Source organism: Schistocerca americana, chromosome 1 (assembly GCF_021461395.2).
Source record: "Schistocerca americana isolate TAMUIC-IGC-003095 chromosome 1, iqSchAmer2.1, whole genome shotgun sequence".
Lineage (NCBI taxonomy): Eukaryota > Metazoa > Arthropoda > Insecta > Orthoptera > Acrididae > Schistocerca > Schistocerca americana.
The window spans coordinates 184,242,262-184,265,940 of NC_060119.1; the positions used below are offsets into that span (position 1 = coordinate 184,242,262).

At 43.3% G+C, this 23,679-nt stretch overlaps 1 protein-coding gene across 1 annotated transcript in view; it reads left to right on the forward strand.

The window, feature by feature from the left end:
* LOC124614995 (lysine-specific demethylase 6B) overlaps positions 1-23,679 on the forward strand; it is a 142,574-nt gene that overhangs the window by 100,821 nt on the left and 18,074 nt on the right. Inside the window, exons 4-5 of the mRNA XM_047142994.1 lie at positions 647-1,081; positions 9,361-9,553. Coding sequence (XP_046998950.1) covers positions 647-1,081; positions 9,361-9,553 — 628 coding nt within the window. The remainder of the gene's footprint in view (positions 1-646; positions 1,082-9,360; positions 9,554-23,679) is intronic.

A 23,679-nucleotide genomic window follows, 5' to 3' on the forward strand; every position in this document is an offset into this window, starting at 1 on the left:
CTGCGAAAGTGTAATCTTCAAGAATGGTTTGAGAACCGCATCTACAAAACTTTTGAATATAGCAGGATAAAACCTAGGCCTCTTTGCGTTCGAACTTGGAATCATAGCCACCTAGATTTTCAACGATTGAGCCATGATTTTACGACGAGACCAGCGTGGGAAACACAAAAAGATGTGTGCCTAGTTTTCTGATTATTACATGAAATGACACCTGCCACATAATGACTGTTGTTGCCCGAAAATGCAGTATTTAGCAGTGTGAGCAACACCACAATCATTAAATTTTGACCTTTACTGTGGTAGGGTTGTTAGAGGGTGGAACGCCATCCTAATAAAACCCCATGTAATTCCAAGCACGTGTGTCAATTTTTACCTCTCTATCTACATTACTCCGTGGTCTATTAAGTTTTCAAATTTATACTGACTTTTTGATCACCCGGTATTTGAAATTGGCCGGAAAGCCGTCTCTCTACAAGCGTCAGCATTTGAAGAGCCGTAACAAACGCCGGAATGCGAGAGGCATGCTAGCAACAGCTAAGGGTTAATAGCCAACGACAGTACCTCCAAACCACAGCCAGCGACCCGTGCTTTCCAAGTCGCTCTGTGGCGGGTGTATTAAAGTGGGGTGTTTGCTTTCGCTCGCTAGTTGCAGTTACCTCCCATCCACAAGATTCAGCCGAGTCCGGAGACGTCGACGGTGCTGACGGACACGACAGGCGGCAGCGGCGACGAGGACGTCCCGCGGCGCAGGGGGAAACGGCGCAAGCGCGGAAAGAAGGGTCGCGACGGCTCGCGGGAGCCCGAGAAGGAGTTCCAGGGGATGCCGGAGCCCGGCGAGACGCAGGTGTCGGCGCTGCCGCTGGACTCGCGGGCCGCCAGCGCCCGGCCCTCGTTCAGCGCCGCCCCCTCGCCGGCGCCCGCCCCCACCCCCGCTAACTCCGTGGCCTCGGCGCCGCCTCCGTCTGCGACGCCCGCGACGCCTCCGCCGCCGGCGCACGTGTCCTTCCTGGACGCCGCCGTCCTCCGACACCTCCAGAGGGAGCTGGACCACGAGGTCGTCGACAGCGAGTTTCAGCCAAAGGTGAACGCGACTGCATGTCAATACTCAGCACTGCACTTGAACTGGCACCTAAATGTACATCCGTACTCTGTAAACCACTGTTAAGTCCATGGTAGATGGTAAACGCTGTCTAGTAGGTCTCAATAGTTCTTTAATAATAAATTATTTAAAAACTTTCATTCACTGTTTCATCTCACATGGGATAAATTTCCAAACATGCAGAAACACGCATTTGTTTATTTCTGATCGAGAAACAAAATACTGTACCAGTTTTCGTAGGTCTAGCTTCAAATTTACCTTAATAGCGATATATTTTCAAAAAGCCTTTGTAAGTAGGCTGTTTAGGTTTTTATGTTGGTAATGCCATGTAGCGATCTACAGGGTGTTACAAAAAGGTACGGCCAAAATTTCAGGAAACATTCTTCACACACAAAGAAAGGAAATATGTTATGTGGACATGTGTCCGGAAACGCTTACTTTCCATGTTAGAGCTCATTTTATTACTTCTCTTCAAATCACATTAATCATGGAATGGAAACACACACCAACAGAACGTACCAGCGTGACTTCAAACACTTTGTTACAGGAAATGTTCAAAATGTCCTCCGTTAGCGAGGATACTTGCATCCACCCTCCGTCGCGTGGAATCCCTGATGCGCTGATGCAGCCCTGGAGAGTGGCGTATTGTATCACAGCTGTCCACAATACGAGCTCGAAGAGTCTCTACATTTGGTACCGGGGTTGCGTACACAAGAGCTTTCAAATGCCCCCAGAAATGAAAGTCAAGAGGTTTGAGGTCAGGAGAGCGTGGAGGCCATGGAATATGTCCGCCTCTACCAATCCATCGGTCACCGAATCTGTTGTTGAGAAGCGTACGACCACTTCGACTGAAATGTGCAGGAGCTCCATCGTACATGAACCACATGTTGTGTCGTACTTGTAAAGGCACATGTTCTAGCAGCACAGGTAGAGTATCCCGTATGAAATCATGATAACGTGCTCCATTGAGCGTACATCCTGACGAAACTAAAATGAGCTCTAACATGGAAATTTAGCGTTTCCGGACACATGTCCACATAACATCTCTTCTTTATTTGTGTGTGAGGAATGTTTCCTGAAAGTTTGGCCGTACCTTTTTGTAACACCCTGTATATGAAAATCACTGACTGTGCTGTGTGCAGTCTGTGGCTGGTTTACATTGTTGGAATTTACTATTGTAGTGTTGGGCAGTTGGCTGCACGTAGCGTTGCGCAGTTGGAGATGAGCCGCCAGTAGTGGTGGATATGGGGAGAGAGATGGCGGAGTTTTGAGAGTGGATGATCTGGACGTGTGTCCATCAGAGACAGTAAATTTGATTATATATATATATATATATATATATATATATATATATATATATATATATATATATATAATGACTTTTGAACACTATTAAGGTAAATAGATTGTTTGTTCTTTATCAAAATCTTTAATTTGCTAAATATGCCTATCAGTAGTTAGTGACTTCAGTAGTTAGAATCTTTTATTTAGCTGGCAGTATTGGCGCTCGCTGTATTGCAGTAGTTCGAGTAACGAAGATTCTTGTGAGGTAAGTGATTCCTGAAAGGTGTAGGTTATTGTTAGTCAGGGCCATTCTTTAGTAGGGATTTTTGAAAGTCAGATTGCGTTGCGCTAAAAAATATTGTGTGTCACTTTAGTGTTGATCAGAATAAGTAAAGAGAGTAATGTCTGAGTACATTCAGTTTTGCTCAGCTGTTTGAAAATCAAATAACGTAAGGGGTTTACCAGCACAGTAATTCACAAATTTTTCTAAGGGGACGTTGCACCTTTCTCCCCCTATTTCACTGCCTTAGGCGTGGACTTCCGTAAAATTCCTTCTAAAATGACGCCTCCAGTATAAGATCAATATACCCTCTTCAAATTTCAAGTTTCTATCCGTAGCGGTAGGCACTGGGAGATGACGAGTCATTCAAGACATTGCGTTTTAGACAGTACTGTATTGCGCTCTAGTACACGTTGATCTTATTCTGCGTAGCGAATGTGACAGAACAAGAACTAAATAGACCAACAAAAGAATTAATATTTTCTCTCTCTATCATTAAGTACAATACAATATGGTTATATTTTAGCCTCTTCAAAGACTCCATTCTTTGTCCATAGAACAGAACTTTCATCCACTGTTTCACCTCACATGGGATAAATTTCCAAAAATACAGAAACACGCATTTCTTTATTTCTGATCGAACCAGTTTTCGTAGGTCTAGCTTCAAATTTGCCTTAATAGTGATATATTTTCAAAAAACCTTACTCCCCCTATTTCACTCCCCTAGGCGTGGACTTCCGTAAAATTCCTTCTAAAATGACGCCTCCAGTATAAGATCAATACTCTCTTCAAATTTCAAGTTTCTATCCGTAGCGGTAGGCACTGGGAGATCACGAGTCATTCAAGACATTGAGTTTTAATAGTACTGTATTGCGCTCTAGTACACGTTGATCTTATTCTGCGTAGCGAATGTGACAAAACAATTGCACCACCGGTCTAAAGTTTTCGGTCGCCCGTGAGAAAAGCTGTATACTGTATTTCATTGTACAAACACACCGTAAGAACTAAATAGACCAACAAAATAATTAATATTTTCTCTTTCTATCATTAAGTACAATACAATATGGTTATATTTTAGCCCCTTTAAAGAATCCACTCTTTGTCCATACAACAGCTGCACAAACTCTTGGCATTCTGGAGATAGGATTTTGTAGTGGTTTTATAGATATTGCAGCCCAGCATGTCTGTAAATTATTTCACAGGTTTTCGACATTAGATGACCTCAGTTTGCTGACCTCCCTGTCTAGTTCATCCTATAAGTGTTCAGCGGGATTTGTGATAGGTGACCTACTTGGCCAAATAATATTCTTCAGTTCCTCACGTTCCTGTTTTCTATTGACATTCCTCCGCACAATTAAGAAGCGTGTTTCGGATCATTGCCCTGCTGATGAACAAACCCAGGATTAATAAGTCGCTTGCCAGACCAAACTGCATTGATCGGTGATCAGTATCCTGTGATATCCATACTTCTTTAATGTTCCATTAATTAGCACTAGATCACCGACTTTTCACCTGCAAAACATCCCCACACCATGACCGACGCTCCACCATACTTCACCGTCGGCATCACGAAATTACTCTTCATATAATCTCTACGAAGTCAATGAACAAACGTTCGTCGATAGATTCCAGATATTTCAGACGTAGATTCGCCCGTGAATAACACCTTGGGCCATTGCTGCACGCTCCAACCTTTATTTTGCTGTGCCCATTACAAACGTATCACCTTATTTTGTTTGAGTAATAAATGTTTTTTGACCGCTATGCGCCCCTTTAAACCTTGATCACAGAGTCGGCATTGCACTGTTGAGACAGACTGGGGCTGATCGCATACTACAAATTTACTTTCTCGCGAATTACAGATGCAGTAAAAGTCCTCTGATGTCTACTCTGTACATACATCGAGGTGGCAAAAGACATGATATGGTGATACGCACGTATACAGAAGGCAGTAGTATTGTGTACACAAGGCATAGAAGAGCAGTGCATTGGCGGTGCTGTAATTTGTATTCGAGTGATTCACGTGTAAAGGTGATTATGGCCGCAGCCGCGCGAGATTAGCCAAGCGGTCTCAGGCGCTGCAGTCATGGAATGTGCGGCTAGTCCCGGCGGAGGTTAGAGTCCTCCCTCGGGCATGGGTGTGTGTGTTTGTCCTTAGGATAATTTAGGTTAAGTAGTATGTAAGCTTAGGGACTGATGACCTTAGTCCCATATGATTTCACATATATTTTTTTTATGGCCGCATGCGGGAATTAACACACTTGAACACGGAATGATAGTTGGAGCTAGGCGTGTGGAACATTCCATTTGAGAAATATTTAGGAAATTCGAAGTTCCGAGGTCCACGGTCTCAAGAGCGTGTCTGGAATACCAAATTCCAGGCATTACCTCTCACCACGGACAACGCAGTGGCCGACGGCCTTCTCTTAACGACCGAGAACAGCGGCGTTTTCGTAGAGTTGTCAGTCCTAAGAGACAAGCAACACCTCGTGAAACGAGGCGAACTTCCTTCCGCCTCTGAAAATCTTTATATGTTATAGCTGACCCGGCAAACGTTGTTTTGCCATATAATTTATCTCTAGTCTATAAGAATAATGTATACGTGTAACACAGTGTATACGTGTAACACAATAGCCGTATCCGTTAGGACAGTGCGGCGAAATTTGGCGTTAATGGGCTATGCCAGCAGACGATAGACGCGAGTGACTTTCCTAGCAGCACGACATCACCTCCAGCGTCTCTCTTGGGTTCGTGGCCGTATCTTATGGGCCCTAGACGTATCAAAAATCGTGACCTGGGCAGATGAGTCCCGATTTCAGTTGGTAAAAGCTGGTGGTAGGGTTAGAATGTGGCGCAAACTCTACGAATGGAGTCAACAAGGCAGTGTTTACGTGGAATAGACTGGGTTCTCTGGTCCATCTGAACCGATCATTGAATGGAAATGGTTATAGTCCGCTGCTTGGAGACCACTTGCAGCCATCCATCGTCTTCTGGTTTCCAAACAATGGATTTTTTATAGATGACAGTGCACATGCCACCGGAACACAGTGTCCGCCCCGATTGTTGAGTGGTCAGCGTGACGGATTGCCGTCCTACGGGCCCGGGTTCGATTCCCGGCTGGGTCGGGGATTTTCTCCGCTCGAGGACTGGGTGTTTTGCTGTCTTCATCATCACTTCATCCCCATCCGGCGCGCAGGTCGCCCTATGTGGCGTCGATTGTAATAAGACCTGCACCAAGGCGGCCGGACCTGCCCCGCAAGGGGCCTCCCGCCAATGACGCCAAACGGTCATTTCCATTATCGGAACACAGTTGTTCGCGATTGGTTTGAGCCGGCCGGAGTGGCCGTGCGGTTCTAGGCGCTACTGTCTGGAGCCGAGCGTCCGCTACGGTCGCAGGTTCGAGTCCTGCCTCGGGCATGTATGTGTGTGATGTCCTTAGGTTAGTTAGGTTTAATTAGTTCTAAGTTCTAGGGGACTGATGACCTCAGAAGTTAAGTCGCATAGTGCTCAGAGCCATTTGAACCATTTGATTGGTTTGAAGGACATTCTGAACAATTGGAGCTAATGATTTGCCTACGCAGATCACCCAACATGACTCCCATCAAACATTTATGGAACAGTTCATGCACAAAATGCTGCACCGGCAACATTTTTGCAATATGGATAGCTATAGAGGCAACATGGCACAGTATTTCTGTAGGGGACTAAATTGGCTCTGAGCACTATGGAACTTAACATCTGAGGTCATCAGTCTCCTAGATCTTAGAATTACTTAAACCTAACTAACCTAAGGACATCACACACATCCATGCCCGAGGCAGGACTCGAACCTGCAACCGTGGCAGTAGTGCGGTTGCGGACTGAAGCGCCTAGAACCACTCGACCACCACGGCCAGCTACAGGGGACTTCTAACGACTTGTTGAGTTTATGCCAAGTCAAGCTGCAGCACTACACCGGGCAGATGGAGGTCCGATACGATCTAAGGAGGCATCTCGTGATTTTTGTCACCTCAGTCTGTATGGGCTGATCCCTCCTGTATGATTGTACTCGTGGTCTTCCTGATAGCGGAACACTTGCATTGGCACCAATCTGCTTGAACCGCTGCAACGTGTACACCACTGTAGATTTGGCTACTCCAACTTATGTTACTATTGTACAGCCTTCCTGATTCAGAGCCACAATTAAAGCTCGTTTTCCAATTCCAGTCTCTTGCTTCCGCCCCATTAGAGAGTAATACGGTATGAACCTGATCAGGTATGCAAATATGCTGCTAGGTGCACATAATGTGCTATAAACTAATGCGAACCGATTACTACAGAGACCTCAGAAGGAATAAGGCCTACTCGAATGGAACCACGTTAGGTAAAGGCACGTCAGTGTCATTGTGGAGATTCATTAGCTATCCTCTAGGAGAATAACCAGACAAATACACAACAGAGGCGCTTAATACGAACTGACGAAACTAACGTTCAGACTTTGTCCTCTACCCGAAAACGCCGAGCACACATTTTGCTATTTTTGGTACATTTGCTGTCTTTCCTTCTCATAGCGTTAATCCAGAGAACTGTTAGAGTTCGTCTGACAGGAAATCTTAAGTCAAATGACAGAAATAATACCACTATTTGTTGTAAGCAACAGTAATCGGCGCAAGCGTAATTCATGAACATAAAATTTCGCATGAAGGAGTCCACGTACGTACGAAATATGATTCCTTTACACTTTAGGCTACAATCGGAATAATTAGCACAATGTAACTGACGCAAACTGACATTATAGATCAAGAGATTTCAACCAGAAGCTAATGCTTGGGGCAACTAACAAGGTGGACTCCGGCTTCAAGTTTGTGATGTCCTGAAATCTCCTCTTATTGAACCTCCATGCCGCTTACAAGCTTCACATCGTAAACTCGTGGCGTCACACATGACGTACTCTCAACGCCGAGAAGTGGAATCGAACGCTAGAGCTGACCCCTTTGATATTGGTTACACGCAAATCAGCGATATTCTAGGATGGGTCACACGAATGTCTTGTAAGAAGTCTTCTTTGCAGACGGACTGCGTTTTCCAGTTATACTGACAAAGAACTGAGCTTATGTGATTATTACACTTCATATCTTTCTCTCTCTCTATTCGTTTAGTCGGTTCCGACTCTTCGTGACCCCATGAACCAAATCACGCCACTTTTTCCTGTCTTGGATTTTCTCCCGTAGACCTTCCAGGTTGGAACACATTGCTTCTGTGATGCCATCGATCCATCTCATCCTCTGACGTCCTCTTCTTCTAGTTCCTTCAATCTTCCCCAGCATTAATGTTTTTTCCAGCGAGGCATGTCTTCGCATTGTGTGTCCAAAGTAGGTCAGCTTTTGTTTTAGCATTAGACCTTCCAGGGAGAAATCTGGTTTTATTTGCTCCAGTATTGATCTGTTGGTTCTCTTTGCAGTCCATGGAACTCTTAAGTTTCCTCCAACACCACAATTCGAGGAGTCAATTTTCGCCGTTCAACCTTTCTAATGGTCCAGGTCTCACATCCATGCATCACAACTGGAAAGGCTATAGCCTTCACAATACGGATCTTTGTTGCTAGTGTTATATCTCTGGACCTTATAACCTTGTCAAGGTTTGACATCGCCTGTCTACCGAGCAACAGGGGTCTCCGGATTTCATGGCTGCAGTCGCCATCAGCAGAGATCTGGGAACCGAGGTAACTGAATGTCGTCACTACCTCCATGGTTTCTCCTGCTATATCCCACGAATTGGTAGGTTTGGTTGCCATAATTTTCGTTTTCTTCACATTCTTCACTTCATATACACCAAAACATTTGCATCCAGGAATTTGCATGAGTTTACTGATTTCAATTGTAATTCACTAATATTGTAGTCATAACATACCTGCTTAAGAGTGTCAGTAAAAGTGCCGAACAGTGTTGAAATACTTATTAACTTCACCTAATTTATTGAAAATACTGAATATTGTGGTGTCCATTTTCCCTCCTCCTAACATCAAAAAGTCCTTTCAAATAACTTCCGGGAATTCAGCCAGGTAATACTTTCAGCGACCGCCGATATTTCGGCGGGAGAACATCCCACCATTTTCAAGGCAAACTGCAACGGACAAGCGACGTATATACAAATTTAAAACCTCGGTTCTCGGACTGATGCAGGAAAGATAACATACACACTGAACACTTGTGCCACCAAATGTGACCAATTTCAGAGATATCGATAGTGAGACTACGAACTCGCAGGTGAGGTAGCATTGACTCTGTCTCCTCTGTTTTCTGACACGGGAGAGAGCCGGATTCCAAACAGAGTTTAAACAAAAACCTCCATCCCTGTTAACGAGGTTGCTCGCTAATTTAATCTCAACTGCCTCCTTAATAACACTGTTCCAATAGCTGAACGTGCATGCCAATATCTCGTTGTTATTATAGTTGCAGTTGCAGTTTGCCTTGAAAATGGCGGGGTGTTCTCCCGCCGAAATATCGGCGGCGCTGAAAGTGTTACCTGGATGAATTCCCGGAAGTTATTTCAAAGATATATACGTCAGGAGAAACTCAGCCATCAAAAAGTCCGTTTGAATTTTATACAGATTTGTCGTTTTACGTTCACTTTTACTTTAAACTATCAGCTAAATATCCATTACAGTTTTGTAGTTTTTGAAAACGTTACCTGGTGAATACTTAACGTTTGTTTTCAGAAACACAAAGCACTCGAAGAAGCACTGAAAGCCCGCCCGCACGAGAAGCGTCGCGCCGGAGAAGAAATGAGGAGATTGAAGAAGGAGCTGAAATTGCCGCCCAGCGACACCGAACTCTGGCTCACGCTGCCTCGCATTTTCTCTCGCCAGAGCTCTCGGTTCGAGCTGCCTCTCGACAGCCGTACTCTTAACAGTTAAGTATTCACACTTTTGTTTTCCTATGTAGGCTGACAGCCACAAGTATAGCCAGTAACAAAGTACGAGCATAATTATTGTCTATGTACAGTGCGGTACCGTAAACACACGATTAAAATTGCACGCGGTTTGGGTTGTCTTATCCTTTCGTGTATGCAGGTGGACCAGTCGGTTAACACTCTCGATCGAATAACACAGCTCTTTATTTAGCAATTAATGACGCTTATATTCATAGCTTTCCGTTGCTGTGACTGACGGGAGCACACTAGGAATTACGAGGGACCTCCAATAAGTAATACAACGCATTTTATTTCTAAACTAGCTATATCCAGCGAACTTCGTTCCGCCTCTGAAAATCTTTATATGTTATATATCTGACCCGGCATCCATTGTTTAGCCATATAAATTATCTCTAGTCTATAAGAATAATGTGTACGCGTAACACAATGTATACCCGGCGAACTTCCTTCCGCCTCTGAAAATCTTTATATGTTATAGCTGACCCGGCAAACGTTGTTTTGCCATATAAATTATCTCTGGTCTATAAGAATAATGTATACGTGTAACACAGTGTATACCTGTAACACAATAGCCGTTGTTGGCGGGAGCTCGTGACACAAACAATAATAATGGCCGAAAACTGTGTAGGGAGTGAGAAAAGATTTAGGGGGAAGTTCGACAGTATCGGCCACTATTAGTTCTGGCGTTTCTACGATAGATCGCGCGGGTTTAAGAATTGCAGCCGATACACGGCTCGTCCATGAGCATACAAACATAGCGGCAATTTCGTATCGAAACGTGTTCGCCAGCATTATGAATAAGGCCAAGCACACACGCATCGGTTTCTATCGCACGTAAACATATTGTACGATTACATTCTTTTAGAAGATCAAAGGAGAGCATAGGAACTTCTTTGTCCACTGAAAGACTTTGATCGTACGATAAAAATCGATGCGTGTGCGATAGGCCTAAATGTCGGTTTGGCGAATGACGCGTGCTACCTAGTTAAACTTCTCGGTCTAGTTACGTCGATTGAAAGAGGGATATTCGAGTCGTTGCTTTTGATACGTTTTCTTCTATTACCTATCTATCTAATAGTGAAAGACTATCACCGGTAGACACCTGGCGGGGATAACTGGTCAAGTGATAATTGATCAGTTATCGACCAGGGTTGAAAATCATTAAATTACTAAAATCGCTATTAAAAAATAGGGGTTGGTGGTAGAAGGGTGAAAATTTAGGGTTGCGTATATTTTTTAATGCCAAATCATAAAAAATAAAAGTAAGAAGTTCTATCCAAAGCATAAGAAAATTTTTTGGGGGTGGACCACCCTTATTACTTAGGGATATGAAAAATAGATTACGACCGATTCTCAGACGTACCGAATATACATGTAAAATTTCATCAGAATCGATCGAGCTGTTGATCAAGTGATAACTGCTCAGGTATCAACTGAGGTTGAAAATTATTAAATTACTAAAATCACTATTGAAAAATAGGGATTGGTGGGAGAAGGGTGAAAATTAAGGGTGGTGTGTATTTTTTGATGCCACATCATGAAAAAATAAAAATAAAAAGTGCTGTCCAAAAAATAAGAAAAATTTTTCGGGCTTACCACCCTTATCCCTTAGGGGTATGAAAAATACATTACGACTGATTCTCAGATCTACGATTTAGAAAAAATATCTGAAAGGTGCGAAAAGTGGCAGTTGATTCTAAATAACGAAAAGTGTGAGGTCATCCACGTGAGTGCTAAGAGGAACTCGTTAAACTTCGGTTACACGATAAATCAGTCTAATCTAAAAGCCGTAAATTCAACTAAATACCTAGGCATTACAATTACGAACTACTTAAATTGGAAAGAACACATAGAAAATGTTGTGCGGAAGGCTAACCAAAAGCTGCGTTTTTTGGCAGTACAAAATGGTTCGAACGGCTCTGAGTACTATGGGACTTAACTTCTGAGGTCATCAGTCCCCTAGAACTTAGACCTACTTAAACCAAGCTAACCTAAGGACATCACACACACATCCATACCCGAGGCAGGAATCGAACCTGCGACCGTAGCGGTCGCGGGGTTCCAGACTGAAGCGCCTAGAACCGCTCGGCCACCCCATTGGCAGGACACTTAGAAAATGTAACAGACCTACTAAGGAGACTGCCTACACTACGCTTGTCTGTCCTCTTTCAGAATACTGCTGCACGGTGTCGGATCCTTACCAGATGGCACTGACGGAGTACCGTACATCGAAAAATTTCAAAAAGACCAGCACGTTTTGTATTATCGCGAAATATGGAGAGAGTGTCACGGAAATGATACAGGATTTGGGCTGGAAATCGTTAAAAGAAAGGTGTTTTTCGTTGCGACGGAATCTTCTCACGAAATTCCAATCACCAACTTTCTCCTTCGAATGCGAAAATATTTTGTTGACACCGACCTACATAGGGCGGAACGATCACCACGATAAAATAAGGGAAATCAGAGCTCGTACGGAAAGATATAGGTGTTCATTCTTTCCGCGCGCTATACGAGATTGGAATAATAGAGAATTGTAAAGGTGGTTCGTTGAACTCTCTGCCAGGCACTTAAATGTGATTTGCAGAGTATCCACGTAGATGTAGATGTACCGAATATACATGTAAAATTTCATCAGAATCGATCGAGCCGTTTCGGAGGTATTACAATACAACATACTATTCCCTATTCTTTTTGCTCCAAAGTCTTATTTTATAACACAATCTCGGTTCAGTGTGACGGCCTCACGCCGTCTTACTGAGAGAGCCTGTATGCCCGCAGGGTACCATTCTACCGGTCGACCTCTGAGCGAACACCTTGCTGCTTCAGTAACCTCGCAATGATCCACGTACTGCTTCTCGCGGAGTGCATCCTTCATTGGGCTGAACAGATGAAAGTCGCAACCTGCGAGATCCGGCTTGTAGGATGGACGAAGAAGAACAGTCCAGTGAAGTTTTGTGAGCTCCTCTCGTGTGCGCAGACTTGTGTGAGACCTTGAGTTGCCGTAGAGAAAGATACGTTCGTTTGCATTTTTGTGGCGACGAACACACTGAAGTCGTTTCTTCAAGAGTTGAACTATGAGGGAGAACATCAAACGGAGCAACACCTTCAGAGTAACAAAAGACCGTTGCCATTAGATCTCTTCAGTGGAGAGATGTTGCGGCGCCACCCTATGGACTGCCGTTCTGTCTCCGGTTCGAAGTGATGAACCCATGTTTCATCGCTTATGAGAATGTTCGGCAAAAAGGTTGTCACCGTCAGCCTCCTAAGTGCAAGCAATTCCTTGATATTTCCTTATGGAGTTTCGTTAGGAGGCAAGGAACATTTGAGACCCCAACTGATGGACGAGTGTGTCAGCAGTCCCAGCGGAGACGTCCAGTTCAGCAGCGAGGGGTTTGACTGTGATCTGTGGATCACCTCGAATAAGAGTGTCCGCACGTTGCAACACAGCAGAAGTCGCAGCTGAGTGAGGCTAGCCAGCATGCGGGAGATTGGACAGGTTTGTGCAAAGTTGTTGCCATGATGACAGACGCCTCGCCCAATGAATCGCCGTGCTTTTGTTCACTGGCAGGCTCCGCAGACATTCTGCAAGCACCTATGAATACCTGCGACGCTCTGGTTCTCTGTCAGAAGAAACTCTATGACAGCTCTCTCGCCTTGGTCAAATGGTTCAAAGCACTATGAGACTTAACATCTGAGGTCATCAGTCCCCTAGACTTAGAACTACTTAAACCTGACTAACCTAAAGACATCACACACATCCATGGCCGCGGCACGATTCGAACCTGCGAACGTAGCAGCAGCGCGGTTCCGGACTGAAGCCCCTAGAACCGCTCGGTCGCAGCGGCCGGCTCTGCTCGATCACACAGGGCATTTTAGGTCTATGTATAGTGCTCTGCGACGTATCGAAACTTCATGAAACAAAAGGGGCTGAAGCTGGAATATTTCAGGATGCCCATAACAATTTCTGTATTTTTTCAACCGTAATTGGCCGAGAAAAAATTATTTGTTGCGTTACATCTTGAACGCCCCTCATAGTATGCATCTACCCTCCACGGGCGACACTCTCGTATGATGTCAGTATGTGACCACCTAAGAGAAGTCTGACAGTATAACGTTACTGTAGGCATGCAAAGGCAGCCAAAAATGAAATACATCTAATTTCTACAGACAGGGTGGTTATAATTAAACTTTCGCTACTTCAAAGTACCCTAATGAAAAACGAGTGAGGCTCGAGCCTCGATGGGTTTGGGCCGCCGATGATGCTGCGTGGACGTGTAGCAACTTTGCGGCGGTCGATTGCAGGAGTGATGTTATCGATGATCGATGACACCACAGTTTGGGATTTGGCAGGATGCTAAATTTAGTACACAGAGCTGCCACCATTGCCATCAACCACATATCAAACATGGCTGTGCATCGGACCGAACTGCACTTGGATGACAGTTGTGCCTGCTGCTTCAAATCTGTGCCAATGTTCGTCAGTCATAGTTGCTGAGAATGGTGGCATGCCAGGCTCTTGGTAACCCAGGACCAGATGTGGGTGAGAGGTATGAAGAACGTGGTGGTCACGGAAACAAACACTCTCTCTTCATCGAGATAGGTCAGGACAACATGGGCAACATGCAGTCTTCTGTTATCTCGTTGGAAGATAACTTTGCTGAGATTTGGAAGATAGAACACTACCACAGTTCTTAATACGACGGGGATGGAATGTTTGCTGTCCAATTTACTGCTTACGCGTTCCTAATGGCACCCCTTACCATCAAATACGCTGCCGGGCTTTTGTGATGATCTTGAGGACAGTCTGATGTTATTGTTCTCTTTGGAGCCTTCTTACATGACTACATATATCGTGAAGCTGTATACAAAACTGGGCCTCGTCTGAAAATCCCAACAGGAAGCCAACACGACACAGTTTGCGAACCAGTATCCCCACCCCCTCTTCCTCCCTCTTCCTCCTCAAATACTGCACTGAATCATTGGACGGCAAGGGAATTAATAGGTTCCTGGGCCTACTAACGTCGAATCGAAATTATTATCCCCAAGTGCCCTTACCCTCCTAATCTCCATTTATAGACCTTGCTTTAAGCTATGCTACATCCCTTCCACCTTGAAGCAAGCAAAATATGTCAATTTGCCGAAATCGAACAAAAATTCTTTAGTATTGAAAAATTATCCTCCTAGATAAGATCACCTTGATGCTGTACGCAGAACTGAGAATCGTCTCAAAGGAGAACGTTTTGGTACTCCTGTGTCTAGATGGGCGCCTAACTACCGGTACCTCTTTCTATGGCAGCATCGAGGAAGTCACAACAATGGTCGCCTACCTGCGAGTTCGTAGCGGTCCAGACGTGGTCGCAATGCATGTGTGGCTGCTCCTGCTACAAACTCTTGCTGTCCACTCTTGCTCCAGGGATGGCTGGACTTGCAATATGTTTGCCTTCTCAGATCTTAGTAGCGCAGAACTTCTGAGATCCTGCATAGTGTTGAGCACAGACTTCCCGAATCGTCGATTCCATTTTAGCATTATGGTTCTGGGATCCCACCAACGCGAACAGGAAAACATGGAACGGTGAACCACAGTATCGATGGACCACAACCCTCCCGCTGTCACACATTACACCCCGATTCATAGCTTACCTGCTGTCCTCTGCTGAGAAGAAAGCACTCGACAGGAATCACCTGATGTGCTGTAGGCAGTATAGTATCAGTCATATGGAAAATGTTTTCATGAATGCATTTGCGTCAACATTGTAACAGTGACAGACGTGAAGAGATTCGATCTGCTTAGGTACACTGTCTGACAGAGAAAGTGAAGCATCCAGAAGGGGAGGAGCAAACGAAATGGAACTTGAGGGCTGAGAGTGTATAAGATGTTACTGCAGTGATTGCAAAATCAAGTCAAACTCACAAGAAACTTGGTAGTATAAAGATCTTAGCAGTATGATGTTGCACTCCCCTGGACTGACTCGGTTGGGATGAGTGCCAAAAGCCGTTGTACCCTCGTCTGAGGCAAGCTGGCCCAAAACTGTTGGTATCGTATTGGCATGGAGTGACATCCGACCCGGTCTCACACATGTTCTGTCCGATCTGGTCCCACACATGTTCTGTCAGGGGACAGATCTGGCGATGTTGCTGGCCACAGGCGTTCCTCAGTATCTTATAGAGAATTCGTAGACAACATGTGTCTGCTTAGACCAGCGTTGTCCTGTTGAAAAATGGGACCACGATACCATCGCATAAGAAGTAAACCGTAAGGACACAGGGTGTCTGCTTCGTATCGTTGTGTTACAAGAGGTCCCTCACTCACTGAAGTCATAGCCACACCATGACGCCGAGAGTAACACCGCCGTGCCATTCCGAAAGATTTCAAGAACTGGATCCCTCCTCAGGTCGCCGCCGCACTCGCCGACAATGGTCATCTGGGGTGATGCACAACCGCAATCCATCGCTGCAAACAATGACCTTCATCAACAATCCATGCTTCCCTTTCTTGCCACCAATCCATACACATTCGTTAGCACTGTGATGTTAACGGCAACCTATACATGGGATGGCCGGCCGCTGTGGCCGAGCGGTTCTAGGCGCTTCAATCCGGAACTGCAATGCTGCTACGGTCGCAGGTTCGAATCCTGCCTCTGGCATGGATGTGTGTGATGTCCTTAGGTTAGTTAGGTTTAAGTAGTTCTAAATCTAGGGGACTGATGACCTCAGATGTTGTCCCATAGTGCTTAGAGCCATTTGAACCATTTTGAATACATGGGATGGCAATTCGGTAGTGCAACTGCTGCTAGTCTCTGGCCAATGGCGTGGGATGACACAGGATGTTGCAAGGAGCCTATTACCTATTCTAGGATGGCGGCATGGATATGAAAGGAGTACGATGTGCTTGATGCTCAGTATGACAATCCTCCTCGTGGTGGTCAGACGTGGTCGACCAATACTTCACGACAGGTATGCCTATCCCCATGTCCCCATGCAGTCCAGCATCAGGCCACCATCATATCGGAATGCCCCACAAGTCTGGATACTGCAGTATTCGACTAGCTGACCCAATGGAGACCCATATGTGGCCTCAAACTCTGTAAGGAGATGATAGCGCTGTCCCACGTGAGTAGACGGCGCCTCCGTGTTCTTGACAGTGATATCTCAACACCTGACACTTTGCACACCCCCTATATACACCACTAGGTTTGGTAACAACACTAAACATGAACTACATTAACACGCTGTGGTCGTCATTCTACCTGTCACAGAGAACCGCTGGTCTAATCCTTTACATACCGACTGATGTCGTGCACCTATAGGAAGTTACATTGGCAACCGACCATTTCGTCTGGGTGCCTGATTTTTTTGTCAGATTATTCATATTAAATCATCTCACTCTTGAATGTACCAACAGTTACGGAGTAACATAGAACAAGTTCTCTATTTAAGTGTATATGGCGTCAATAACTACAGTGTTAAAACTTTTTGATAACGATTCTGTGTATGCAGCTTCTGAAATATGCCTTATACATCACGATACAAGTTACGTTTTATTCAGTTAAAATATCGCCATTGGTAGGATCTTCACGCCTGTTTATTGTGTACAATGCATTGCAGAACTTTCTTCTTTCATATTTGTTGCTATACACAATTTTAAAAAATGAGTCAATGTAGACAAAACGGCAGGAAATTCGGACAGTCTGGTAACAGTTGTATAAAAAATAATCTATTGTGTGTAACCAGACAGAGGAAGTGAGTCATTTATATAGGAATTACAAGGTATCCGACGCTCACTCTGTATGCTTACCCAGATCACATAAGAAACAGATTGACCGTCCTTACGGCGGAACAGGCAACCGTAAAAATAGTTTTCCCGTCGGTCAACAGATGTCGCAGGCGATGCTACAATGCTAACTGACCTGTCCATGTCGCGGAATTGGCAACGCTGCATCTTCGGTGACGTGAATGACGCTGATTTGTGTTCGGCTAGAGCGCTGCGCACGAATTGCATTCGTCACACAGCTGACTGTAGACCATGATCGGCAATGGTTTTTCCAGAGTTTTCAATCGGAGAATGTAGATTAGCTCCTGTAATTATACAAACCAAGTTTATTTCTACTGTAGGGATACTTCTCACAATCATATGCGAAATGAAATAAATGGAAAGTAACACACAAATATTTCTCGTGAGTTACTGTTTAAATGCAGACTGTATTGCAGTCGCATAGGTTTTACACTCGCCTTCCATGCCGTCTATTTCCTCTTTGTTATACAGCTCTTCTGATCCAGATTATGGTGGTAAAAAAGATCTCCACGTGCAGGTTAACACTAGAAAATTTTCAAAATCTTCTCAATGTCTTTGAAATATAATCCGTTAATTTACTGACAAATATTGCACTGAGCAGTGGGTTTCACGTCCTGGCATTACCGATATAATTATTTTCCTATGCCACTTTGTTTGCTCTGTCAAAACCAGCGGGCAAAATAATCTTATCTCAATATCAAAGATTTACATCGTAGCTGTAACTAGAAGTCTGCACGGACAGGAAAAATGCCGCCGTCCGTATGGGCACCGCATCCACAAGATCATTATCCACATCTGCCAAGTTGCTTATCCGCATTCTGAGGTATTAACGTTTTGTAAAGCAGTTTAACCCACCACTGCTCTGAAAAGAGACTTGTGCCTGGCCTGAATTTTTGTCTGCTGATGTCCGCACTCGGTTGTGATGCAAATTAAGGCCGGAGATATTTCAGTGACAGTCATTTCAAATTTAAATTCTTTTACTTTGCATATAACTTATCGTAAATGATATAAGAGTGGCACAAAACGATGAATTTTGGATTGTTGTTGAAAGGGGGCTGCAAACGCTGTAATATACAAATGAAAGCGTGTTTTTCGAGCATATTTTGGCGGTGTCAACTTTGAAGAGCCACAGACGGCAAAAGCATAATTATGTTAAAAATTTACTTTGTACAGTTTAAAGATAACCCGCAAATATTCGCAACAGACGTACACTTTTATCTGCAACACAGTTACTACTAGAGATATCCGCACTCGCACAGACCTGTTACTATAAATAGTGTTGTTTTCGAGTGATAGCTGTGTGAGGATTATTAGCGCACAGATAAAAAAAAAATTAAAATAGGCAGCGTCTATAGTTTGCATGCTATGCTCGTTCTCTTCTATTCTCTTCCCTTCATTCCAGTATAAACACTTGTTCACACGTATAAAGGAATGGCAGTGAACATTGGCGAACTATCTATGAATACTCATAGCCCAGCAGTGTAAATGAGGTTTTACACTCGTTCACTTCGTTCGCTCTAATATATACCAGGATTTAGAGGGACCGATGACCTAGCAGTTAGACGATGGCTATTATTCATTTATTTCACTGTTGCGATTTCAGCTCTAGAGCCATTTTAAAGTACCAAGGGAAAGGTCTTGTAAGGTAATGCTTCTTAAATTGTTTACCAAATGTTACCACACTATGCTTTGCATTTTGTTATCCACATCTTATATTGGTTTCAGTTTCCCACATTGCACACAAAAATGCCTCTACAGCCAAAATTACGATAGTGTAGTGAATAAACAGTTTAAAAAAGTCCAAATCGCAGCAAAGATTTCATTTAAAAATTATATTATATGATTCTTGTACAGGAAGGGCTGCCACGTTATATCAGAATATAAGATCGACAAAATTTGGATAGGACCGAATGCTTAGGGCTCTTTATTAATTCTTACTCGTAACTAATTTATTGATTTACCTGAATTTAAAATCCACTCCACTTTCTTTATGTTTGACGGGAAATCTGAACATTATTAGTTCAGGGTTTGTCCGTCTACTCCTTCCACAGTTGATATACTTGCAGGCCTTCGGCATGACGACTCGATCCACTACCACCGGTATGTCAGAAACAGCTGTGCTTCTGACGCCAAATAGTGGAAAGCTGCACGCGTTCGGCCGATGTTGCCACATATTTCACAGAACGGAGTGCCATCTAGTGGTGGATTCCACAAGTAAGGGTGTGACGCTGTTGCCGCCTGGTGGCCGTTCCCTGACAAGGGTTGCCTGCTAGACCATGCGATCGAGCAATCTGTTTCTTACGTGATCTGGGATGCTTATGCCCCATGTGTACGGATGCTTACTTGACTGGCTAGAAGAGGGCGCTCCAGATTGCCTTCTGGCTTCGAGACAGACTATAGGAATCACTGAACGTTCGAATACACTGAAAATAATTAGATACCAACACATATGAGGCACAAAGAGTATAAAACTTTTACGAATGCGTTTGAAGTCTACGATTGACGCTTATCTTTTTAACTGGAAATAACTTTAAAAACAGTTCCATTATACCGCATGTTTAATGCAAAAATCTCTTTCCATCGTGTTTTCCAAATTGAAATTATAAATTTCCTCTTTTGGGAATCAGATTAATGCCAAAAATTACAAGTACCTGCCACAGGTGTATGGAGTCATGCGAAAGAGTGAGAGAAAAAGAGAGATAAGGGAAGGAGGAAGGGACAGAGATGGGTGTGAGTGCAAAATAGAAGACTGAAAAATGAGATAAGCAGACCTAAAAGAGAAGGATGTCATAATTCCATTTCTGTCAGCGAAGAGAGAAAAAGATTATGAGGTACACATGTTTAGAGAATGAATAACAGGCGAAGAAATACGAAATATATAAAACTGGACTATTTTATAGGTTTTGGGCGTAATAATAGAGAAGAAAATCAAAAGAGGAGTGATAGAAAGAAATGAAAAGAAAAAGTACAATTTAAACGCAAGCTGCATTATTTTTTACTATTTTTGCGAGAATGAAGTAAATGGGCAAGTGAGGGCTGAGAGTAAGAGAGAGGAAGTGAGGGGTGTGGAGAAGAAATTAAAGTACGATTCCTTCTTGTAAGAGCCATTCTTTTAGTGGCTGGATACTTTTTCCGACATTTGACTATTTTTTCACTATTCTCTGAAGAAGAAAAATATTTGAGTTACAATGCTTCCAATAAACAGTAAGGCCAGCTGCTTCATTACTATCACACTTAATTGCTTACTTTGCATAAACATTCTCCTAATTTCGAGTCGTTCTCTTTACGATGAATGCATATGTTTAAACGATAAGAAACTATTCATTTTCAGACCATCACTCCATTACACCACGAAAAATATCTGTGAGTGTTCTCCCCAACATAGGTAAGTGGATACGTGCACAGGGGATATGTAATTAGGCAGCCCACACAGTAAGCTAAGGAGTAACTGCACTTAGGAGGAACCAGTAAGTATACAATGGTAGGATATTCAAACAGTAGGGAGACTGTACCATCACGTCAACTCTGATTTTTGACAGTAATGTAAGCAAACCGGTCACTTGGCCTGGGATCCTTATGTAAACAGATCAAGCACTGCTGTTCTTATGTTTATGTAAGTCTAATTCATGTTCTTTAGGTAAGCAAAGTGCCCCTTGTGCTCTTATCTGGTGACCCATTATCACACCATCCTGTGTATTTAGCATAATCTTAATTATATTATAATTTGTTAGTAAAAATGACTGCCTCTATATGGGGTGATCAGAAACAGGCTTAAAAACTTATAAGGTTGGTCTGAGAAGTAACTGTTACGAAAAGAATTCGATACGTTGCGCCGTTTCCGAGTTAATTAGCATTGTAGTTGGCCAATCAGACTGTTGTGTGCACAAATTCAAGCCACACCCACCAGTGACGATTTCGTCAAACGTGATCTTCGTCTGGTTTACTAAAACTGAAATTGTACTTGGTATAGTAGTAACAATCGAACCTGAGGGAAAGACTGAGCAGTGTCGTGTGCTGTCATCTGCATTATGATCACAATTGACACTTACTGTATATGGTGGGCAACTTGAACCAGCGCGCGCAATGGCCTGATTGGCTAACTTCAATGGTAATTTACTCGGAAAAGGCGTAACCTACCGAATTTTTTGCTTAACAGCTGTTTTCCAATAAAACGTACCCTGCAACACTCTTACAAGCTTTTCAGACCGTTTCTGACTACCCTGTGTGTATGTCACCCTAATCTTAATTACTGTAACATAGATCCAAAACAAATTCAGATACATGAGAGTACGAGTTGCACGCCGAGGGTTCCATACAAACTTAATTATGTATACAGATAGTTCTGCCATCCCAGGAATGGAGAATCTTGACGATTTTCCCCTGTTATCGATATCGGTACTGGGAATTTCAAGACTCTCGAGAATGACAAATATGCTTTTTTCGTGTGATATAATTATAAATTAACAAATGTCGGTTTTTTCCGTTCCTTTCACTGTGAAAGCTTGCTGCTCACTGAATTTCATGATTTTTTTGTCAATGGGAATACACTATAGATTTTGATAAGAGAGTTGGCGAGAATCAAAATATCTGATATAAATGACAGTTTCTTTTGATTGCATTGACTTAAAAAGCTTACATTTATTACACCGCCAAACCTTTTAGCATGTGACATCAATTTCAACTTGATATGTGTACCCATTCCTGAGAAAAAGAGGTCTGAACAGACAGATGGACAGACGAACTGTTGGATAACAAATCACAATTTTTTAGCGTGATGTAATTACAGTTTAAAAATTTTCGGGTTTTTTCGTTTAGTTGTAATGTGAAACTATTCTTGTCCAATTTCATGATTCTTGGTCAGCTAGAAGTACCCTAGAGGTTTTGATGAATGGTTTTACAAGTAGAATATCAAAATATGGGTTATATAAATGATTGACGTGACCTTAGAATGTGATATAAATTTCAACTTGATACGTGTACCTGTCTCTAAAGAAAGAGTTTTTAACAGTTAGATAGATGAACAACAAGTAATCCTATAAACATTCTGTTTTTACAGAACTCTAAAAATGACGTCATGGCTACTCCGACACTCTGACATTACAGTGGATGTGTGAAAATGGGGGGGAGGGGGAAGTCAGAGAGATATTATCCTTTTGGCTGAATTATCTAATTACTATTATTTACGTCCCAGAAAAGACGTCATGGCTGCCCAGATATTCTGACATTACAGTGGATGGGTAAACTTCAAGGCTGCCTGATTGCTATAGCAAGAGTCTACCCATTATGGCCAACGCACTGTGACGCCAGCATCAGGCTGCATATGATGATTCTGACATCATGACATGAGTATGGATGTGTAAAAGCAGTGGAAAATTAAGAAAATTCAAGTAGAAACATTTCTAAATACATGTATGTACGTTTAAAAAACACACGAGACATCGCCAAATTGCACGGAAGTCTCACATTTAACCAGTTTCCCACACTTGTGCTGTTAGCACAACCACTGAGATAGTACACCAACTATAGCAATGTCTTTATTAGAAACAAACAGTATACGGGAATTCCTCTCACATGGCCCACTGCCTCTCACACTGCAAAGGCCCATTCTGGCACAACCACAACCACCAGCCGGCTTTTCGTGTGGAGACAGCTTCACAAGCTAGTTCGATTGTTACTAACAGTGTCGCTTCGCATCTGAGCAGCCAGGAGCAAACACTTTGGAGATGAAATGTGCGATAGTGCGACAAGGATGGAGGGCCATCTGAGGGTTACCACAGGACACATGTCTAAACATTTCACCCCACCCAGCATCAGTGGGAACATGTATGCCTTTCTTCTCCAGGCCAGAGACAGCAGCCACAAACTTAATTACATAACTTATTAAAAACTGCACATACACGAATTTGCTTCCATCTTAGTGACATGAAATGTAAATTCAGCATACACTGTCTGATTGGCAATACCTGGCCACAGACTAGTGGACGCTAGTATTGGGCGAGATTACCAGTAAAATCGCACACTGTATTTAAAGAAAGAAAATTATTTCTGATGGTAAACTAATTACTTACATGAGTGGGATTTGCACCCATTTATCCATTACATATATCATCCTGAGAGTTGTCCAAACATATGCGATGCCTGGGGTGGTTTCTCAACTCTGTGGTAAATGGGATTCCATGGAAAAATGACAACATAGTTCCCATGACTCTCTGTTCAGTGAAAATGAAATAATCGTATGGCACTGAGGGCTGGTAGTCCTCACTTTGGTCGCAAGTCTTCTCAGTAGGCACTACATTGCGTGACTTGTGTACA